The sequence below is a fragment of the Pelodiscus sinensis genome, chromosome 3 (genome assembly GCF_052426305.1).
Source record: "Pelodiscus sinensis isolate ZL-2025 chromosome 3, ASM5242630v1, whole genome shotgun sequence".
Classification (NCBI taxonomy): Eukaryota; Metazoa; Chordata; order Testudines; family Trionychidae; genus Pelodiscus; species Pelodiscus sinensis.
This window is the reverse complement of record NC_143054.1, coordinates 81,483,799-81,503,802: the sequence shown is the minus strand read 5'-3', so window position 1 is coordinate 81,503,802 and position 20,004 is coordinate 81,483,799. Positions and strand designations below refer to the sequence as shown.

At 41.6% G+C, this 20,004-nt stretch overlaps 1 protein-coding gene across 2 annotated transcripts in view; it reads left to right on the top strand.

The window, feature by feature from the left end:
* REV3L (REV3 like, DNA directed polymerase zeta catalytic subunit) overlaps positions 1-20,004 on the top strand; it is a 222,329-nt gene that overhangs the window by 146,524 nt on the left and 55,801 nt on the right. For both annotated transcript variants that reach the window (XM_075923987.2, XM_025184747.3), the window contains exons 17-19: positions 4,466-4,658; positions 7,223-7,334; positions 18,024-18,139. In XM_075923987.2, coding sequence (XP_075780102.1) covers positions 4,466-4,658; positions 7,223-7,334; positions 18,024-18,139 — 421 coding nt within the window. The remainder of the gene's footprint in view (positions 1-4,465; positions 4,659-7,222; positions 7,335-18,023; positions 18,140-20,004) is intronic.

Below are 20,004 nucleotides of genomic sequence, written 5' to 3'. Positions count from 1 at the left end.
CACTCCCTGACAATTCAACAATGTCCCCATAAAGATTTGGAGGGAGGATCTTCAGCCCCCCCTCTCCTCCATGGCAAGTGGGAGGTGGGAGGCTTGGAGTGAGGGCAGTCCAGGACAGGGGATTGGTTGCACCCCCAGCTAGTTCCTTTCACCTGCCTGGTGATTCTGTCTGTCTTCTGTATGGTTTTATAAGCAACACATCTCATTTTCCTAGCACAACCGAACCTTTACCTAGCTTTAAGAGTTTAAGTTATGATAAGAGAAAGCTGTGTACTAAATTTGGTGGTCTTAGCTCTTACGATTTAGGAAGAGTTGTTGAACATACAGACAGATGCACATTTATAAAATATATAGTAAAATATAAGGAGGGAGGAATTTGAAGGGAGAAATATTGTTGAATTCTATTCTCATCAGGGTTTGGTATTTCTAATTTTTAATAAAGCTATAGTAACTTCTATCTGAGAATCTCAAAGTTCTTCTTCGAGTGCTATTTTTGTGGGTGCTCCACTCTGGCTGCTGGTGTATCCTTGCACTGACAATTGGAGAATTTTCATAGCTGGTGCTGTTGGCACTCATTGACCACATGAGGCATGGTCTTCTCAATTCCTTTTCTACTGTCCTCAGCAGCAGATGGAGTCCCTGCAGTTGCCCTCTCTTCATCTACAAAACAATAACAAAACCCTTTAAAACTTTTTTTTCTCACCTTAGCCTTTAACCAACGCTTTTTTTCCCCCAAAACAAAACACCTTCATTTTTGTTTATGGCCTTCCTGCCCATTTGACCCTCCTTCTGAATAATTTTTTCTCCTCCCTTCAACCAACCATCATGCCTGGGTCACCAGAATTCAAAAGATGTTACACCTGTAAGAACATCAGGCCCATCTCTGACGGATATTCATCATGTATCAGATGTCTCTGAGGGTACGTCTAGACTACAGGCTTTTGTCGACAGACGTTTTGTCGACAGATACTGTCGACAAAACGTCTGTCGACAAAGAGCGTCTACACTACATTCAGTTCTGTCGACAAAGCAAGCTGCTTTGTCGACATGGTAGTGTAGACGCAAGGACAGTTTACATGCAATAACACCTTCTGTCGACAGAAACTCTGTCGACAGAAGGCATTATGCCTCGTAAAATGAGGTTTACCAGCGTCGAAAAAACTGCTGAGTTCTGTCGACGTTATGTCGACAGAACTCAGCGGTAGTGTAGACGCAGGTATAGTTTTGTCGACAAAAGTCCACTTTTGTCGACAAAACTCTGTAGTCTAGACACACTCTGAGAGAGCCATGTCTCCCTCAAGTGCTCTCATTGCTCCAACTTGACGGCTCAAACAAGGCAAAACAGAGAAGCCTGCCTTAAAATTATTCTTCTCAAAAAATCCCATAAGCCTTCTACTGAGGATCCTGCGGCTTATGACAAGGCAGACCCTAAAGACAAAGTTTCTGCAACTGTGAAGATGCATTCCTCCTCATTGGCAGACTAGATAAGAGAGCTTCTCCCTGCAGATCTCTGCCTGCAATGCCAAGCTCCGCTGAAGCCAACACCACTGACAAACCAGGCACCTCTGGCACTGTATTGGCACGGACGCCGATGGCACAGAAGCCGCTGCACTTGGCACCAAGACATAAAGTCTCTGCATTGGCACCGATCTTGCCACCTCAGGACCTGGCACCAAAGCCAACTTGCACCAGTATGCCACTCCCACAGACTTGGGTACCGATTCCTAAGTCACCTCCAAAACTCAAGCCCACAACGATGAAGACCCCATTGAGCCACTCTTCCATGCTTCCACAGTTCCTCCAGAACAGTGACATAGAGGTTCCCTTTGTGCTGCACTGACCATTCTCTTCACCCTCCAGCACAATCAGTCTCTTACAGTAACCTTGATACAGAACCTTACGATAGAAGATTCTCTTCACAGCATTCCTCATCTACTTAAAGACAGCCTTCCTGGGAGCTGGAACCTGTGAAGCAGACTTACCATATACTACTTCACCACTGGAACAGGAAACTATGGCCATATCCCCCCTCCATACTTAGGTCAACTGCCATCATAGGATCCCTGGTCCTCTTACATTATAATCCACCAGGTACACCAACTGCAAGGGCAATTGGGTCTCCCCAACCCAAGATAATTCACAGACCATGATTGAGGATGAAGAACCACTCAAAGAGGAAGGCCCTGAGCCCACAGATGAAGAGCAGAGGTCCCCTCTCCACAACCCTTCCTCCTCACTGGATGAGGGGGTCATACCAGTTACTCTTACTCCCACAGATGACTTGAAACAATTTCAGGAGCTGTTTAAGAGAGTAGCAACGGCTCAGGACATTGGCCTCTAGGAAGTTTAAGAGAAGTAGCACAAACTCCTGAAGATCTTGCAACCCTCTGCCACACAAATATTGCCTTGACCTCTGGATGAGGCCATTTTAGAGACATCTGACACAATCTGGGAAACATCAGTATCTGTGCTCTCTACAAATAAGAGCTGAATATTTCATTACCAGCTAAAGTGGACTTTTTGTTTTCCCATCCACAGCCCAACTCCCGTATGGTGAATGCTGTTCATCACAGAGCAAAAAATCCTAAGTTCCACTCTACACCACACAATAATGATCATAAACTTCTTGATTTATTCAGATGAAAAAGTTATTCTTCCTCCACTCTTCAGCTTCATGTAGCAAACTATTCTGCACTGTTTGCTGACTGCAGCCATATCAATTATTCCAAGTTCCAGGAGGTCCTGGAGCACCTTGCCCTGAACAGAAGCGCACACAGCTTAGACAATAAGCCAGGAGGTGCACACAATCTCATGCACAGCCCTCCAAAGCAGTCTTAGATGTAGCTGATGCAGCAGCCCGGGGTATGGCTAGACTGCGAGGATCTATTGGAAAAAGATACGCAAAATGCACTTCACATTTTGCGTATCTTTTTCCAATACTTTTGTCGAAGGAGGCTTTTCCGAAATTTGGCCCGTCTAGACTGGACCAAGTATCGGGGGAAAAACCCCTCTTTCAAAAGCCCCCTTCTTCCTTGTGGAATGAGGAATACAGGGGCTTCGGAAAGAGCGTGTTTGCTCTTCCGCAAATAAAAGTGAAAGAGCAAACGCGTTCCCTGGACGCAGCAGAGTTTTTTTCAGGATACCTCTGGTATCCCAAAAAAACCACACAGTCTAGCCGTACCCTAGGAGAGATTCCTGGTTGCAGGCTTTGGGCATTCCCAAAGAACTCCAAATGAAGGTAGAGGATCTCCCCTTAGACAAATCCCATTTGTTTGCTGCTAAGACAGATGAAGTCTTGTATGCTATGAAATATCCCGTACCACATTGAGGACCCTTGGCATGTACACCCCACTGAACAAACGGAGGATGTATACCCCCTATCAGGAGCAACTACAGACAACAACAGAAGCCTTTTGATTTCTGGCAGAAACAGCCCTAAAGACGTAGACAACACCAAACCACCACATCCCAGACATCTACATCCAAATAACAATTTTGAAATATTGGTCAGGGGTGTGAGTGACCATGCCTTAGCACCAAAGAGTATACCATTAACCAGTCTTCAATTTGCACATTGCCTATGTCCTTTTTTCCACAAATGGACCACTATAAAATTAGACCAGTGGGTCCTAAAGATCATCTAGATCTACTCTGTCCCCTTTACATCTATCCTTCCTACCTCCTAGTCCTCTTTAGGGACCTTTCCCATGAGGATCTCTAACACTTGGAAGTCCAACATCTGTTACAGATAGGAGCTGTGGAACTAGTTTCATCTCCTTACCATGGAAGAGGCTTTTATTCCAACCATTTCCTTACACAAAACAGGAGGTTGGGGACTGATACTCGATATCAGAAGATCCCAGTCATTTCGCTTACGACTGTCACAACTTCTCTGAGTTTTTTCCAAATCAGTTAACCTTTCTATGCCTGTTTCCCTATTTGTGAAAAATGGAACTGAGCTGGTATTTTGTTGAACACAAATATTGAGGATAAATTTGATATGATTTGTAAAGTAGTTTGAGATTCTTTGATGGAAAATGGAATTGAATTAAAAAGTGTTATTTAATATTCTTAATTGTATCACTTTCATATTCTTGGTGTTGCTATTTGAAATGTTTAATCAAGACTTAAAAGATCAGGAGACAGTATACATTAGAAAGGAAACATTCAATATTTGATCATTATTCCAAGTTAGTTTGTTTGAAAATACTGTTGTTTACTGGCAACCTTGCACAAAACCATACATTTTGCTCCCCTCCTCCCCCCAAAAAAGATTAAAAAAATGCAGGCTTAATCAGCTGGATTTTTTACTGGTGATATGTAAATAGTTTATATAAGTGTACTGGACCATTGTTTATAATGATTTCATTTGTATGAATAATTTGCTTCTTTCTAAACTGTGTGAAATTTGTTTGAAGAGAGACACAGAATATAAATTTGTACATATATATTTGTTTTTATGTAGGTCCAAAATCTTACACTTATCAGTATGGAATTACATGCTCGAACCAGACGAGACTTGGAGCCAGACCCTGAATTTGATCCTATCTGTGCTTTATTCTTCTGCATCACATCTGACACAGCACTGCCAAATACAGATAAAAAAGAAATCATTGGTGCTATAGTGATTGATAGAGACAGAACAATCTCAAGCCAAGGTTCTTATTTCTTTTTTTTTTCTTAGAGTTCTTTACCAAAATCTCTATTTTGTAAAAAATAAAGCATTAGCAAGTAATGCTGTTTGCTTCTATAGTGTTGTTTTACCTCATTTAATTTCCTCTTATCACTGTTGGATGAAAGGCCATATTAAGCATACGTAGAGATCTCCTGCCTATATCTTCTTATGATCCATTGCTTGAGTTGTAAACCACAGATATGCTACATGTATGCAGTAGACCTGTTTGCATACCTGTGAGCAAGCTTCTGCAGCATTCTAGAGGTGTAAAGAGGAAAATTTGCCTTAGTCTCCTGTTGAAATTGCTGGCTAGCTACAAATAGAAAATGTTAAATCAAGACAGTATGTTTAATATTTTACTTAAGGGTTATATTTGTGGTTTTATCTGATCCTTTTAGGATCTAAACAGGGGCCCTTATTGTATTGTACCTTTTTGGCTTTGTTTAGACCAGTGATACTCAACCTGTGGCTCTAGAGCCGGATGTGGCTCTTCATGGCCCTACAGGCGGCTCTCGCAATGTAGGCATCTGATCGGCGCTCCACTCTATCAGGCAGCGCGGGGAGCACTGAGCAAATGGACCAGCAGTGTGGGAGTCGCTGAAGTTCCCCCTCCCAAAGGGGGAAAGAAAAGGAGCTGCTGGGATCCCCCCACAGGTAAGAGTAGAGATCACCTCCCACCCAGCAGCCGGGGGGCAAAATGGGGAAGACCCCCCACTCCTTCTTCCCAGCAGCCAGGAGGGGATGAAGAGAGAGAGAAAGAGTGCTGCTGGGAGAGGGGATGTTCTGTCATGATGTGTCAATATTTGATGATGTCACTATATGATGATGATCATCAGACATTGAGGAAACATCATGACACAAAGATCACAATGTCGGTACTTGATTTTAAGGTGCTCTACAACTCCATTTAATGGTGAAGTGGCTCTCCAGCTGTTAAAGGTTGAGTACCACTGGTTTAGGCTATCAAAAAACATCCTGTTTCTTTTAAGATTTATTCTTAGGAATTTTTTTATAATGTAGCATTATAGCTTTATATTAAACCACAAAATACTGTCTAATAGTAAAGCTGTAGCCTAAAACCTACAAATAAAAAGGAAATTTAATCTTAAGGCAACAGTTCCATCCTTCACCTACTTCTTTAAGGTATTACAGGAATTTTATGGGGTTAGGCGAAATCCCTAATATTTCTTGTAATGTAGCTTATTCTGGTATTTAGTATTTTTTAATTAACTCCATTATTGTACTAAGTAAGAATTATCATGAGAGGCTGTTATGGCTCCTTATGAATCTCTTTGAAAAATTAAGAAGAGAATTTTCTGTGAGTAAGACTAGTAGTATGTTGAAAAATCAGACATCCTTATATGCAGAACTTATTTAGTAATAAGAATTCATTTAATTGTTGTGATAATCTTTCTTCCTTTTATTGGTAAGTGCTCTCACTGTTTTCTTTGTGAAGAGCTTGTTGAGCTCCTGGAGGAGTGACTTGAGGTTGAACTGCACATCACTTTACATTGTTGCATTTTAAGTAACAGCCTGTATTTTAATTAGTTCTGAAAATGCACAGAATGTTTTGAGCTGTTGTGGTCTAATGTATTCATCTTGTATCTAGCTCCTTTTAAAACTCCAGTTCATTGGCTTAATCAGAGATGTTATGATCCAGCATGTCATAGGGATGTTGGAGTTTAACTGTTAAACATTTAACCGATAAGGTGATGCTTATTGGTTAAAAGTATTGGTTAAACTCAGCCAACTCCTGGGAAAGAGGCTTCACTGTGCCGGGGTGCCCACTCTGCTCCCAGGGAGAGGCTGGCAGGCAAGAGCTGCCAGTTCCGCACAGAGGGAGGTGGCTTCGCTGTGTCAGCAAAGCCTCCTCCACAGGAGGTAGGCCGGCAGGGGCTAGCAACCCTGCTCCAGGGGAGGTGTTGCTGCTGGCTCTGCAGCATAAAGCTTAGCTTTATGCTGCAGAGCCAGCAGTATGTGTAACTCTCTAATTGGTTATTTCCTAGAGTTAATGGGGAGTTTTTGGTGTTTTAAAATGTGTACTATATTGTATAGGGCTTTTCATATTAATAACACTCTGCAAAGTAACCATCTAATCAAGTGTAATGTAGTTAATTAAAATAGGTATTTTATGTGAAGAATATAGAAAATAAGCTGTCATACAGTTCTTTGAAGTTTTTCTTCAAATATGGATCTTAGCCTGACTGCCGGGGATCTAAAATGCTGACATTTTTCTTTGGGTCAAATTTATTTCTTTGGTAATTTCTAGAAAATGTTCTCCTCTTCATGGAACAATCTGCAAAGTGGGGGGGAAAAATGATGTGTTTTAAAAGCTACCTTTAAGAACAAAAATTATCCAGAGAGGAATTAGTTGTATTAGTAGTTTTTAATCCGTATTAAGACAGATGTGAATGTACTTAGTAGAGACCGAAATGATTTTCTCTATTTAAAGGATTTGAGTTATATATTTTCCGTTTAAAGGATGAGCGAGACTGGAATTGTGGACTTTTGTCCTAAAAATTAATAGTTATTTCACTTGTTTTCTAGGTAGCAGAGACCAGGCCCCTTTGCTCACAAGATCTGGAGTTACAGGACTAGAAGTCACTTATGCTGTTGATGAGAGAGCTCTTTTCCAAGAAGTAGTGAATATTGTAAAAAGGTAGCACATCTGTGTGTTCTGCTTTTATTTTTCAGGCATGGTTCAGCAGAATTAGTTCTTGCAGCTCCTGCCAGTCTCTCAAATATTGATTGTTATTATTTTCCCCACAGAGGCTTATTTCTAGAATGGACAAGAATGGTGGTCTGTTGAATTAAAACATTTGTTTTTCTTTTCCTCTTAGATTGAGCATATAAAAAATAGCCCCTTAGCTGTATTAAAGCCCCAATCTAAACACTCCTATTAATAATCTTGTAAATTTTATAACCTTTCCTCTTAATACCAGAATCCATCATACACATGTCAATCTTGAACTCTCAGAATATTGTGCTGGGAACCATGGAAAACCCCAAAGTAGGAAGATATTTTTGGAGGTTCTATATGGCAAAATACTTTCCATACAGAAATGTACATGGGTAGATTAGCATAACTTGTGAAGCCTACTTTCCTTACCTATAAATGTGTCTTCTCTGAACGGGAATCCCTGCTCTATTAAAAGCTTGGAAAACTGCTGGGTTTTTCTCTTCCAAGTTTTGAATGCCTGTTTTACATCTCCCTCTTGTGGTGTAACATTGGAACTTCAGGCACATCTCTCTGCAAGGCCCTACTGCCAAAGCTGTGAAAGTCATGGTCAGAAGGAAAAATAAGCAAACTAAATCCTGAATCATCTGGCTGGAGTACATTCTGAAGACAAATTGTGTACTAGGCAGAGTACATTTGCAATTCTCTCTCTCTCCAACCAGAAAACCACTGAGGAGAATGAAATTGACTAACCTCATGAAGCCAGAATACAAAAAGAGTTGCTGAAAGCAACCAACATAGGGTGGGTCCTGACAGAGCAGCAGATACCTGTTTAGAGAAGACAAAATTACAGGTAAGGAAATTAATTTTTATGTTTAACTTTCTTGGAAATCTGGTGCTCCGTCTGCCTTGGGAAACCACTGGAAGTAGCAAGCAGAGGTTAAAAAAAGTCTCCTAAGAACTAGGAGGAGATTTAAAAGAAATCAAATGCCAGCATGTAAACAACATGTCAAAGATAACGCAACAGTTAGAAGTTTTGATTCATTCATGAAGAGCACACTACCAAATGGAGACTCAGCATTTGTATATCTGAAGGCATCATTGGATGAAGAAAGAATACCAGTTTTTTGCTGTACTTTGTGAAGGAATATGCCAACAACCATAATAGCTTGCCTAGCAAATCTCTTCATAAAAGGCTTTGGTTTTTTGCCCCACATGCTGCTAGTAGACTTGTGGGAGTTAGCAACTTAGCCTCAGAAATTGCGTTAGGTAACTTGCATTCCTCAAAGTATTCAGACTTAATCTGTAGATATAGAGAGAGGGGATTTTGATGTCTTACACTGTCCTTCTTAGTCTGTGTTCCCCTGTATAATATCAGTAGGGCATCAAACTTTATGTAGTATAGTTCTATGCAAATAGAATTTTATCACTTAGATACGTCCTTTGTGTGTATCTCCTTTGTCTTTCAGCATGTGTAGACTTTGGGTAGAAGCAGTGTAGGAATATTGATAAGATTAAATGGAAGTCAGGGAGGGGTTATAAGCAAAATCAGTGGCTAGGCTCAGAATTGCTGCTTTATTTGGGGGAAGTAAACGTGCTTGAGAGGGAGTTTTATTGCTGAAATGATCACTGAAAGGAAGGTGAACTAAGATTATCAGAGAGGAGTTTCTCTTGGGACCCAAAAGAAGCTTTAGTGAGAACATTTAGTACTGGGAACATTTTCAAAATGTCTTCTGTGGCCCAAGTTAGTGGATTTTTTTTGCTGAGTGCACCACAAGCACCAAGTTCTGCTGTTGACCTGGAAAGACCAATTGATGAAGGACTTCTTGGATTTGAGGAGGAAATCAACCAGACCGTATTATAGGAAACATTACCCTTCAGGATCCAGGGACCAATTCTCAGAGATTCAAGACCTGGGTGAGAGAGAAGGCTTTTATGAATTCCTAAGAAGTTGATAAGATCTCTGGCTAGGATACTGACCTTTGAATTATTGTGTGGGGAATTATAGGTGTTTTGGATCAAAATAAAATAAACAGTATGACTGCACATTTTTTGTTGATTTTTCTGACTATTTCTGTAGAAGAGCATAACACTGGAGTCCTGACAACAGATGACAGCACATCTGTTCAGTAGGCTTGTGGGTTGCCACTGCTAGGAGCAAAATGTATTGTTTCCCTGGTGCACTGGACAACAAACAAATCTATTTATGGGAAGAGCTATCTCCAAACAATCAAAGATTTACTAATTCCGCTTCTACTCTCAGGTCCATCCCACATCAAATGAGCCTGCTGACTTATTTCTTGGACTTATTCCAGATGTATTTGACATTAAGGGACATATCCAGATCTTCCTGCTGCGGTAGAATCTTCCAGATCTTTGTTCAGGATTTTGCTTCTTGTTCTGTCTTGCTGATTCAGAATGAGCCATAGTGGTTTCATCATTTTCCATGTGGTTAGTTATAAACTCTGGAAGAACATAACAAAGGAAACTGACTGATATATTCCCCATTATTTGTAGATTCATGGATTGGTGCCAGGTTGGGACTCCTGTGGGTGGATAGAACCATTTGCTTTCTGTTGAATGCAAACCCCTACAATTTTCCCATCTCAACAATCTGTTGTTCATTATACCTATTGCTGTTGGATCTACTAATAATTTGCCTTGAACAAATGACCAGGGGTTCACTGGCAGTAGAGGGAGCTCAGCAATCTGTTGGTTGAGCTTGACAGTAGATCTATTTAATTAATTTTGTTAGTTCTATTACCTGATCAGAAAATTATGAAGGAGTGCAGGTGGAGCAGCACCCAAAAGACTAGCTGGAGATATTAATATGTTGAAACCTTAATTAATATGTTGAATTAATAGGGAAACCTATTAATATGTTGAATAAAAATAAATGAGAAAGTTTTTTAACTTTTAAATGTTTTAAACTAACATTTAAGTTTTTTTTCTTCCGGCAACACCACTAGACCAATGTTACTTTTGAAAAGTGGTCCCTAGAACTAGGAGCTCTTGTGATGGAATTTACAGCACTCTACAAATTCATCTCCAGTGTTGCTTTAGAAATTTCAGAAACTGTAGTGAACTGAAGCCTCATACAATTGCATCTATACCAATCATTTGTCCGTAGTGGTAGAGCTGCATACCTTCATTTCAGATTGTCCATCAAGATAATCATCAGTTGGGTAAATGCCTGTGGAGCAGGTGAAAAGCTGAAAAGCATTGATAATGGTAGTCCCTGATGGCAGAGCATTGACAAGATGGAGCATATTGACTTGTGAAGATATGTCTTCTTGACACCTATGATGAATAAGAAATACTGGATGTTTCTCAAAGCACAATCATAAAGCACAAGTGTTTCTATGCTAAAAATTCCCAGATATTCTGAAGACCCTCCCCCCCCCCCAAAGAAGTTGTCAAAATGTCTTCTGTTAGAACTGGGAGATTGTGCCAAAAGAGAGAGGTTTTGAGATACTATCTAGAATACCTTTGGGTTTCACAATGTCTTGTGACAAAGGAAATTAGAGAAAAATTAGTGGTGCTCAAAAATTGAGGATTTTTGTTCTTCTGATCTCAAGAACTCATCTGTCTGAAAGGAAACCACTTCATGTTCATAAAGAATTTCTTGAACATTCTGTCAAGGGGAAGGCAAACATGAGTCCACAGGGCCTTGTTGCCTTGGAGAGGATTCTCTCTGGCATAACACCTCCTTATTCCACTGTATCTTGGCCTTGATGGGATACAGTGGACAAAAGCACTGACAGTTCTGATATTATTGAAAGCTGTTGCAAAAGACCGAAGCATACTGTAGCATCTAAATGAAGATTTACTAGGCATAATTTTATCAAAATTTGATACATTTTTTCAGAATTTTTCTCTAGAAAATTGAGAAGTTTCACCTCGAAGGGTGCCCCTAGAAATGGTGTCTGTGCATTTGAGCTGCAGCCACCCTTTTCCTTCATGTTAAGGGTGTTACAGAAGAGTTTGTTTTAGCAAACATGTGTTTACTGCTAATTCCAGCTGTCCTGAAAGACTGGTGGAGCTTGATCTGCCTTGAGGCAAGTGGAAGACCCTCACAGCTAGGAATATATGCATGGCTTAACTCTTTATGGAGACAGTTAAAGGGGGGCACTTGGGAGGAAAGCAAACCAGCAAATCCTTCTTTTCGTTCTAAAAAGTTATTGAGATATTGAATAAAATGAGGATAGACATTCAGAAGATCCTGAAAGCGTCTCTGGGCAGACACACCCCGGGAAAATGAATTCCCAAAGAAACTGAAGAAGAAACTGCAGTGGGAGTTACTAAGGCCCTCCTTTGGAGTTCTAGGAGAAGTCTTGGATAGAAAGGGAACTCTCACATGGAACCAAAAATTCTCTCTTTGACCTGTCGTGGGTTGGCTGAGTGATGTGGAGATGATGAGGACATGGAAGTAAAATGTGCCAAGAAGCCAGTTATCAGCTATAAAAGTAGCTTCACCCCAACTTTGTACAAGATGTTCTACCAGCACAGAGAGGTGAGTGCAGAAACGCTAGGTTCTTTGGAGTTGCTGTTGGGACAGCTCAGCTTCTGCTGATATGAAGCCTCAGGATCTGCTGTTATGCTAACGGAATCCCTGTCTCACTCTATCGAATGGAGGTTAGTCTGCAGAGAAAAGAAGAAAACAGGAAAAGTGTACCTGAAAAGAGCTTGAGCTTTTGTCCAAGAACCCAAAAGTGGAAGACTGGGGAGAGCTGTGCCTGCAGTTCAATAGGCAACCCCCTAGAGGATGCTCTAAAGCAGGCTTCTAAATAAAATAAAGAGCTTCAGGGGATAGCTGAGTTAGTCTGTTACAGAAAAAAAGATGGTCTGGTAGCACTTTGTAGATGGTATCATGAGCTGTGCCCACGAAAGCTCATGATACCATCTACGTGTTTTGTTAGTCTATAAAATAAAATAAGGGAAGGCTAAAACTGCAAGGTATTTTGCCTCAATACTTGAAAAAGATGGAAGAACTTAAGTTTGCTAGGCCTGATTGAGCAGTGGAGTCCCACAAAAAAGTAAATGTTATGGGCCTCTTTGTTTCACATGTAAGGCAAATGCTTCCTCTCTGGTGCACTAAAGAGATCCCTAAATACAATGGAAAAGTTGTTGTTTTGCCACATAGAGGGGAAGGAGCAAGAGTTGGACAGTTTACACAGGAATGCATACTCCTCTTCATGACACAGAGCTAAGAGACTCAGGACTACAGTGAAAGAGCTTTGTTATCCAGCACTCATGGGGAATGGGGGTTTCCTGGTGAGTTGAATGTGCTGGATACTCGCATTTATTGCTCTGCCCCTGCCTCCTACCATGGTGACCAATCCACACCCCCCTTGGCCATTCAGAATATTATTCAGAACATTTGTTCTGAAAGCAAAGAGCTGGGTTGTCACTCTGGTTATGCCAAATAGGGAAGTACTGTGCGCTTGAAAGAAAGAACTAGCAAAGCTGGAGGAATGAGTAAGCAGACCATACCCATCCAACACACACATTCGCTCACTCAGGGCATTTTTGTTGTGTCCTCCTCCGAAGTGGCAGGCAGACAAACGGGCCAGCTGCCTGGGAGCCCTCTAGAAGATTTGGCTCCCAGTAGCTCGAGGCAGGCTAAAAGGGAAGGAGGTGCCTGCTGATGACATCAGCTGTCAGAAGCTCTGCAGTAGCCAGAGGCATCTGCCCATCCAGATGGATGCGTGAGAGTCAGGCATGCACACCTGAAGATGCGGCAGTATTGTGGCTGGGGACAATGGTGGTTAGCAAAGTTTTCCAGTTAAGAAAGCTTTCACTGAGCCAGGATCATGGGCAGAATCAGTGGATTTACTGCTACATGATATACCGGCCATCTGCCCCTCTTCTCTTTTTCCTCTCCCAGAGGGAGGAAGCAGGGAGTGGCTTCTGGGGGAAGATAATAAATATAATATACCAGGTTTTTCCATAGCAGACAATAATTCTTAGCATTTTTAAATCTTATCCACGGTGCTTTACGTGTAAATGATTGCAGAAATATTGAATTTACCAAATTTTCTTATTAGACTAGACATATGATATTGTATTTGTTTCTCATAAGCTCCAAAGCACCATTTCAGGAGGTGGTGAAGATTTAACATCAGATTGCAAGGAGGAAAAATCCCATACATCTGCCTTAAAAATAAAGTTCACAGAAATAACTTTTGGGATAGTAGCATCTTCCTCTAAAAATCTCCTCTTACTTCCCAGCTATATTTTTGTTGCCCTAAGATAATTGGAAGGAGTTCCCCAAAGCTTTCAGTTATACAGTTACTGTTCATCAAAGACTTTGTGGCTCTAGACAATTCCTTTTTCTGTCTGTATTGTAGGTCTGGCCTGCATTCTCTCCTCCACTTGCCTTGGATTAGCTGGAGGAAAATGAGCAGTCAGGGAAAACTTACACTACAGGTTGCATCTCCCAAAACCAAGACTCTCATCTGCCAGCATCCATGGTCCTACGGGACCATGAATGTTTCTGAACAAGAGACACCTGGGGCAGGAGGGCCAATAACTGAGAACCCCGGGCATGGCAAGCCTAGTGGTAGCAGGGCCAGAGCTTCAGCAGCCTAGTGGCAGTAGTGGAGCCATAGTAGCAGGACAGAGGCAGCCTGGCAACCCAGTTGGCACCAGGGCAGCTCATGCATGCTGGTCCGTTAGCAGGGCTATGCCACAGCAGCCCAATCGGGGCTGCGTGCTGACTTGGCAACAGGGGCATTGCCACAGCAGCCCAGCAGGGAAAACCCGTCAGAGGCCTTGCCAGTGGAGCCAGGGCTACGGCAACCCAGCTGGAGTCGCAGCAGGCTGGCAGTTCAATTGGGGCTGCATGCCAGCCAGCAGCAGGGCTGGTGCTGCTGTGGCAACCCGGCTTGTACCAGGGAAGCTGAGTCAGGGCCACATGCCACCCAGCAGCAGGGCTGGTGCCATGGCAGTGGGGCCAGGGCTGCATGTTCAGCTGCTCTGTCAGTGGGGCTGAGGCAGCTGTGTCACCCAGCTGGCAGCGGAGCCAAAGGAGCAAGGAGGGGCAGCAGTCTGAGGAGACTGGTGGCAGGGGACCTACCCTGGTCCAGCAAATTCCCTCATCTGGGACCGCCCAGGTCCTGAGGGTGCTGAACCAGAGAAGTCCAAACTGTAAAAAGAAAAAACGACTAAACTGTTTACTGAAATGAAATGAAACGTTCGCTATATAATAAGAAGAAAGAGGAGATGACATACCAGCGAAAGTAGTACAGAGTAACCTTTTCTGGCTAGAGAGAAAAACAATCTTATTTTTTCCCTCTACCTCAAGGATGATTGGATTGTTACTAATATTGCATTTTTAAATCCTGACTGTAGAAATACAACTCACCCTTGCAAAAGGGTTGGCAATAGCATGATTTCCCCCTTCTTATTTTGCCAGTGAAATCAGTCAACAGCTTCCAGTTGCTATAACTTGTTAGTTTGTAGCAAGTGCAAAAACTGACACTAACACTGTGTGTCTTACTCAGATTTTTTCACTAGTGAGGAAGACAGTGAGGGCTTTTTAAAAACTGAAACTACAAGACAAAATCTCACAAACTAGTGAGGGAGTGGGATGAAAAAGGTAGTAGGATGTAAAACTGAGGAATTAAAGCATGAGGTATGGATGACACTTTTTCTCAGTTATTTTCTTTGTAAATGTGATGAAAAGTGATGGGAAATTGTCTTCAGCATCATAGCCAGCATTTTTATCTCGATTAGTAATCAAAGGAATTGCTTGACTACTTTCCCAAAGAGCAGTAGGTAGGGATGCCTCTGCCAAAGAAAGGAATTTTCTGTTCCCAGGAATGGCTAAGGTGCAATGAATATGAGCTTGACAGAGTAATGACACACATTGAGGCAGATTCCAAAAATATCTACTCTGATTGAAAAAACTGGTAAATTTTTCAAACATAATTTGTCACCCAGGACACTATCATACTGATTGTACACACAATCTCTTGAAAGGTAAACAGAATCTAGACTCTTAAATATTAGCAGAGGAAGTAAAGAAGAGTATATCAGAATTTCACAAACTATTCAGCTCTGCTAGAGATGTAGAAAATATTTCTACCACTTAACCTGTGTAAGTAAAAGAAAAAAGGTTATGATTTTATAACAGGTCCATTGGCATTCCATCATTTTTTTTGCACTAGAAGTCATGCTGAAGGAGGGGAGATGATAGTGATCCCTACAGCTAGGTTACCTAACACTTTGTTATAAAGGATTTTCCTTGAAAAATTCAGTCATCAGCTCTTTGCAGCAGATCTTTGAAATGTGGAAGGGTGAACCCTCAGGATAAATGTCTTTTATTTCTCCCCTTAACACCATTGAGCTTTTACTAAGATATAAACTGCTTAAAAGTCACTGTTTTTCCTCTCCTCACCCATAAACCTCAGGAAAATTTTGGAAACTACCAGAATAATATCTAAACATAAACATTCAACAAAAGAGCTGCTGCTCTGCAGAAGCCATATCTGTACTCCTGAGACCTTCCTGCACAGTTGTTGCAGGAGGAAAGAAAGGAAAGAGAAGTGGACTTGTACCTTTAACCTCTCCTGAGACTCAACACTTGGCCCCAGTGGTCCAATGCACTTGTTTGAGGATACACATGGCATTTCCTGAAAATCAGTCATTCACGTTTGGCTCTGCCTGTGAAACTTGCCTTTATCATAAATAACATAAGGTAATTTGGGTGAAAGATGTAGGCTTTTCCAGTGTGGACAACATGATACCAGTTTTAAAATATGAAAATAAATGTAATGAATTGCCTTCCATTCCTTCAAAGAAACTTATTAAATGGAGTAACCAATTCTCATATTGAGAATCCTACTGCTGAGATGCCAGAATTAATGTGAAAATTGGTCATTCTGTAACATTGAATTTATCATCATTGAAGACCATCAAATAAATCTCCACCCCCGCCCCCTCACACACACATGCACACTCACACTTACATAGAAAATATTTACCACTTTGGAAATGATCATTACATTTTCCAAAGCAACCAATGGTGTTAGCATTTTTATCACATGATTCTGTTGCCATAAGGAACTCCATGCAAGCTTCATCCATTAGGCTCAGCAGAAGTTGCAAGTAAATTTATTTTCTTACCATTCATGTCAAGCCAACCATCACAATTCAAAAAGAGATCAGAATTCAGTGCTAAAAGATCTTTGCTTAACTGTGAGAGCGCCTCAAATTTAAAACAAGAATAAAACTTAAAATAAATTGTATCAAAATCAAATGATTGCCACCACTGCACAGAAGGAGGTAGGGGATGTCACACATTTTACAAATCTAGCATGTTTAGGATATTTCAAGTAGAACTTGTACTATTTGCGTAACAACCCAACTAAAATGATAAATGCAAAGCTAATCAGTTTAGATGTTACCTCAGACTAATCACTTCAAAGGGATTTGCAGTAACTTTCTGAAGTATCCCACTGTTCTTCATAACTGAAGTAAAAACGAGACTTGGCTCACCATTCATATGAAACAAAATATTTGTATTTGCAAATTGAGGGAGCTTAGAAAGAAAAAAGCCAGTGGTTGTGTGAACACAAGAAGTAAAAGCACTCACATGGTGAAGTAACTCACTTCTGTAGGTTTTTTTTTCTTTTTTGGGATGCTTGTTTTCAGGGCTTGACAAACCCCGGCGAGAGCCACTCGCCAGCCCTGCAGTTGCGCGAAGCACTGGTGAATGGGGTGCTCGGAGCGACCAGCTGAAATCCACTCGCCACGAGCGAATAGATTCAGCAGTTTGTTGAGCCCTGCTTGTTTCCATATTTCAGTTTTGACAACACATAGAAATTTATCTGAGTTGATAGTTATGAAGCCTTCCAATATAAAGTTTTATTAAAAACGATCTCTGATTAATTATTATAGAATACAAGACAATAAGAGTGAAGCTCTGGTAACTACCAAGTGTACAAGGACTTTTAATAGCTCCAATGTTTTCTCCTACAGAACTAAAGATTTGTGAGAGGAGATAAAGGCAGTAGTTATAGGAGAATAAGCTCCACTTTGCACATGGGGAAACAGGTACGGAATGGTTAAAAGACTTGCCTAAGTTTACACAAGAAGCTTGTAGCAAAGCCTAGAATAGAACTCTGATCTCCTGAGATCTAGTCTTTTTTTTTTTTTAGCTGCAAAAGTACCCTTTTCTCCTTTACTCCGATTACCAAAATTTTAGACCAATTCAGGATTAATTTCCTCTCAAGGAAGCAATGTAGAAGCACTTTGCCATAGTAATTTCTTTATACTCTGTGAGACTGCTCACAACAGGTTTGTTGACATTACTGGACCACAACTTAATTTTTATATGGCTTGTCCCACAAGTCAAATTCCGCTCAATAGAATATTGCGTACCACAAAACCGGTGAGATCTATAATTTTTTTTTTAATTTAAAAAATAATCCCTAAGGTTCACAATTGCTTTGACAATAATATTGCTTATGATAAAATATATTTTACTTATTAAAGTGCCAGGATGTGTGTGTGTGTTCAGTGAAGGACCAGACCAAGCTTTCATTGAAATCAGTGGCATTTTTGTTGTTGACTTCAGCATGAGTAGGTTCAAACCCATAGTTGTCACGCTGTCCCACAAAAAATGGATTAATATTATGAAGCTTATTTTCTTTTTCCCTTTTTTAGATATGACCCAGACATTATGTTAGGATATGAAGTACAAATGCACTCCTGGGGTTACCTCTTACAGAGGGCTGCTGCGCTAAATGTTGATTTATGCCAGATGATCTCTCGTGTACCAGGTAGGTTAAACTATAATACAGCCCCTGCTGATATCATTAGGTAAAAGTAAAAGGTAATATGCTTTTTGGGGGGGAGTAGGGGTTGCTATCTGCTATTATGCAGGTACATAGATGCAACCACAAAAGTTTAAAAAATTGGAAGTAAGGGTTTTCTTCAGTGATGGTTTTATTTATTTTATTTTTTATTTTGATGAGTTTTTGCCCCAAAGTTGGGGGGAATTGAGGAAATATGTATGCAGATGAAGTGCCTCCTGTAAACCATTCATCTGTGTGTATTTGTCTGTGTCTGCAGTGTTCTGTGTCCTCTAGTGTTTGCATAACCCTCTGGCCTAGATTCTGAATCCATCTATTCTTTCTTTTCTCTCATCCCGTGTTCCCTTCTTTTCTCTCATCCCGTGTTCCATGTTGCTCTCTCTTCTTTGCTGCCAAAGTCCACAGTGGTCTGTGCTCTTCCCACAAGGACCTAATTCTTCTACTCCATTGAGGGGAGAGCTGGCAAGTATCCTCTGCCTCATTCCATGTACTCCAGGCCCATGGACTCTTTCTTCCCTTTCCTATAAATTCAACTAGTAACTGGAAAGCTGGATTCTCTGTGTGCTTGCTCATGTCCATTCATGTTACGGTGTGTGAAGTTTTTTCCTCAGTAGTATCTGTAGGAGACTGACCCTAGCACCACCTGGAATGGTGCCCGTATGGAGCAGTATACGAGATGCCGCTGGTTCCCTCCACCCTCCGTTCCTTCTTACCACTAGTGATGATATGGAAATTCTGTTGTAAATATTTAGAATTAGTACCCTTAATGTGTTTTAAGAGTTTTGTGTCCCAGAATGGGACTTAGCCTTGGAATGGGGCATGCCTCACTTCACAGGGTTTAAGAACTTCAACCAGTGTAAAAACCCTGTGCCAGTTTGTTACCCTCATGAAAAGTTGTTTATGGTGCTTAAGGGAATCTCATGTCAGCAACAGGTGTTGTGCTTATAAGAGCTTTAAGTCTTGCACTAAGAAAGAGGGGACATCAGGCTTGAAAGGTCTCCTTATATCAGTGGTCTCCAACCTTTTTAAGCACAAGATCACTTTTTGAATGTCAGTCCATGATCTACCTCAAACCCAGTTACCCTTGCCTTGCCCCTTTTCCCAAGTCCTGTCTGTGTGCCACTCCTTTGCCAAGGCCCCACCCTCCTCACTTTGTGAAGATGGGGTACAAGGGAGGGGGACAGGATGATATCAGCGCCCCCCTACCTCTGTCTCCCCCACTCTGTACAACAAGCAGGAGGCTCCTGGCAGGAGCACCAGGGCAGTGGGGGCTGGAGCAGCTGAAATGCTAGCTCTTGATAGCCTCCCAGCCAAACTTGTCAGGATCACCTGTCAGAGGCTCCATGATCTACCAGTAGATCCTGATGTACTGGTTGGTGACCACTACCTTATATAGTCGGTGCTCATACTGACACCAGAGCAGCTGCGATTGAGCTTCACGCACAGTACTGGGACTTTGTTTCAGAGTGCCCTGCCAGTACCATCATCGGAGAGGCAAAAAGTAGTCATTTGGGAGAGGTTGATTTCTTGCCCACAAAGGCAAAGAGAGGTCAGGAGGCAAGCCTCAACCCATGAAGAGGAGTTCATCTCCTCCAAGTGGCAGCCGGGTCCCAGCTTCAGTTGAGTAGGTTTTAGTCTTCTGTGGGACATGCCTGCCACTCCAGACAGTGGCTCAGGAGTCTAGCTCCTTGGAGATGCCGTTGACCCTCAAGGCACTGTAGGTGGCACAGGATGTCCTGTCCCTTCCAATGCATCCCACACTGGTGATGGCAGCACCCAAGTCAGGGGTAAGCCTGCACTTGGACCACCCCATTGGTCCCCACCTATGTGGC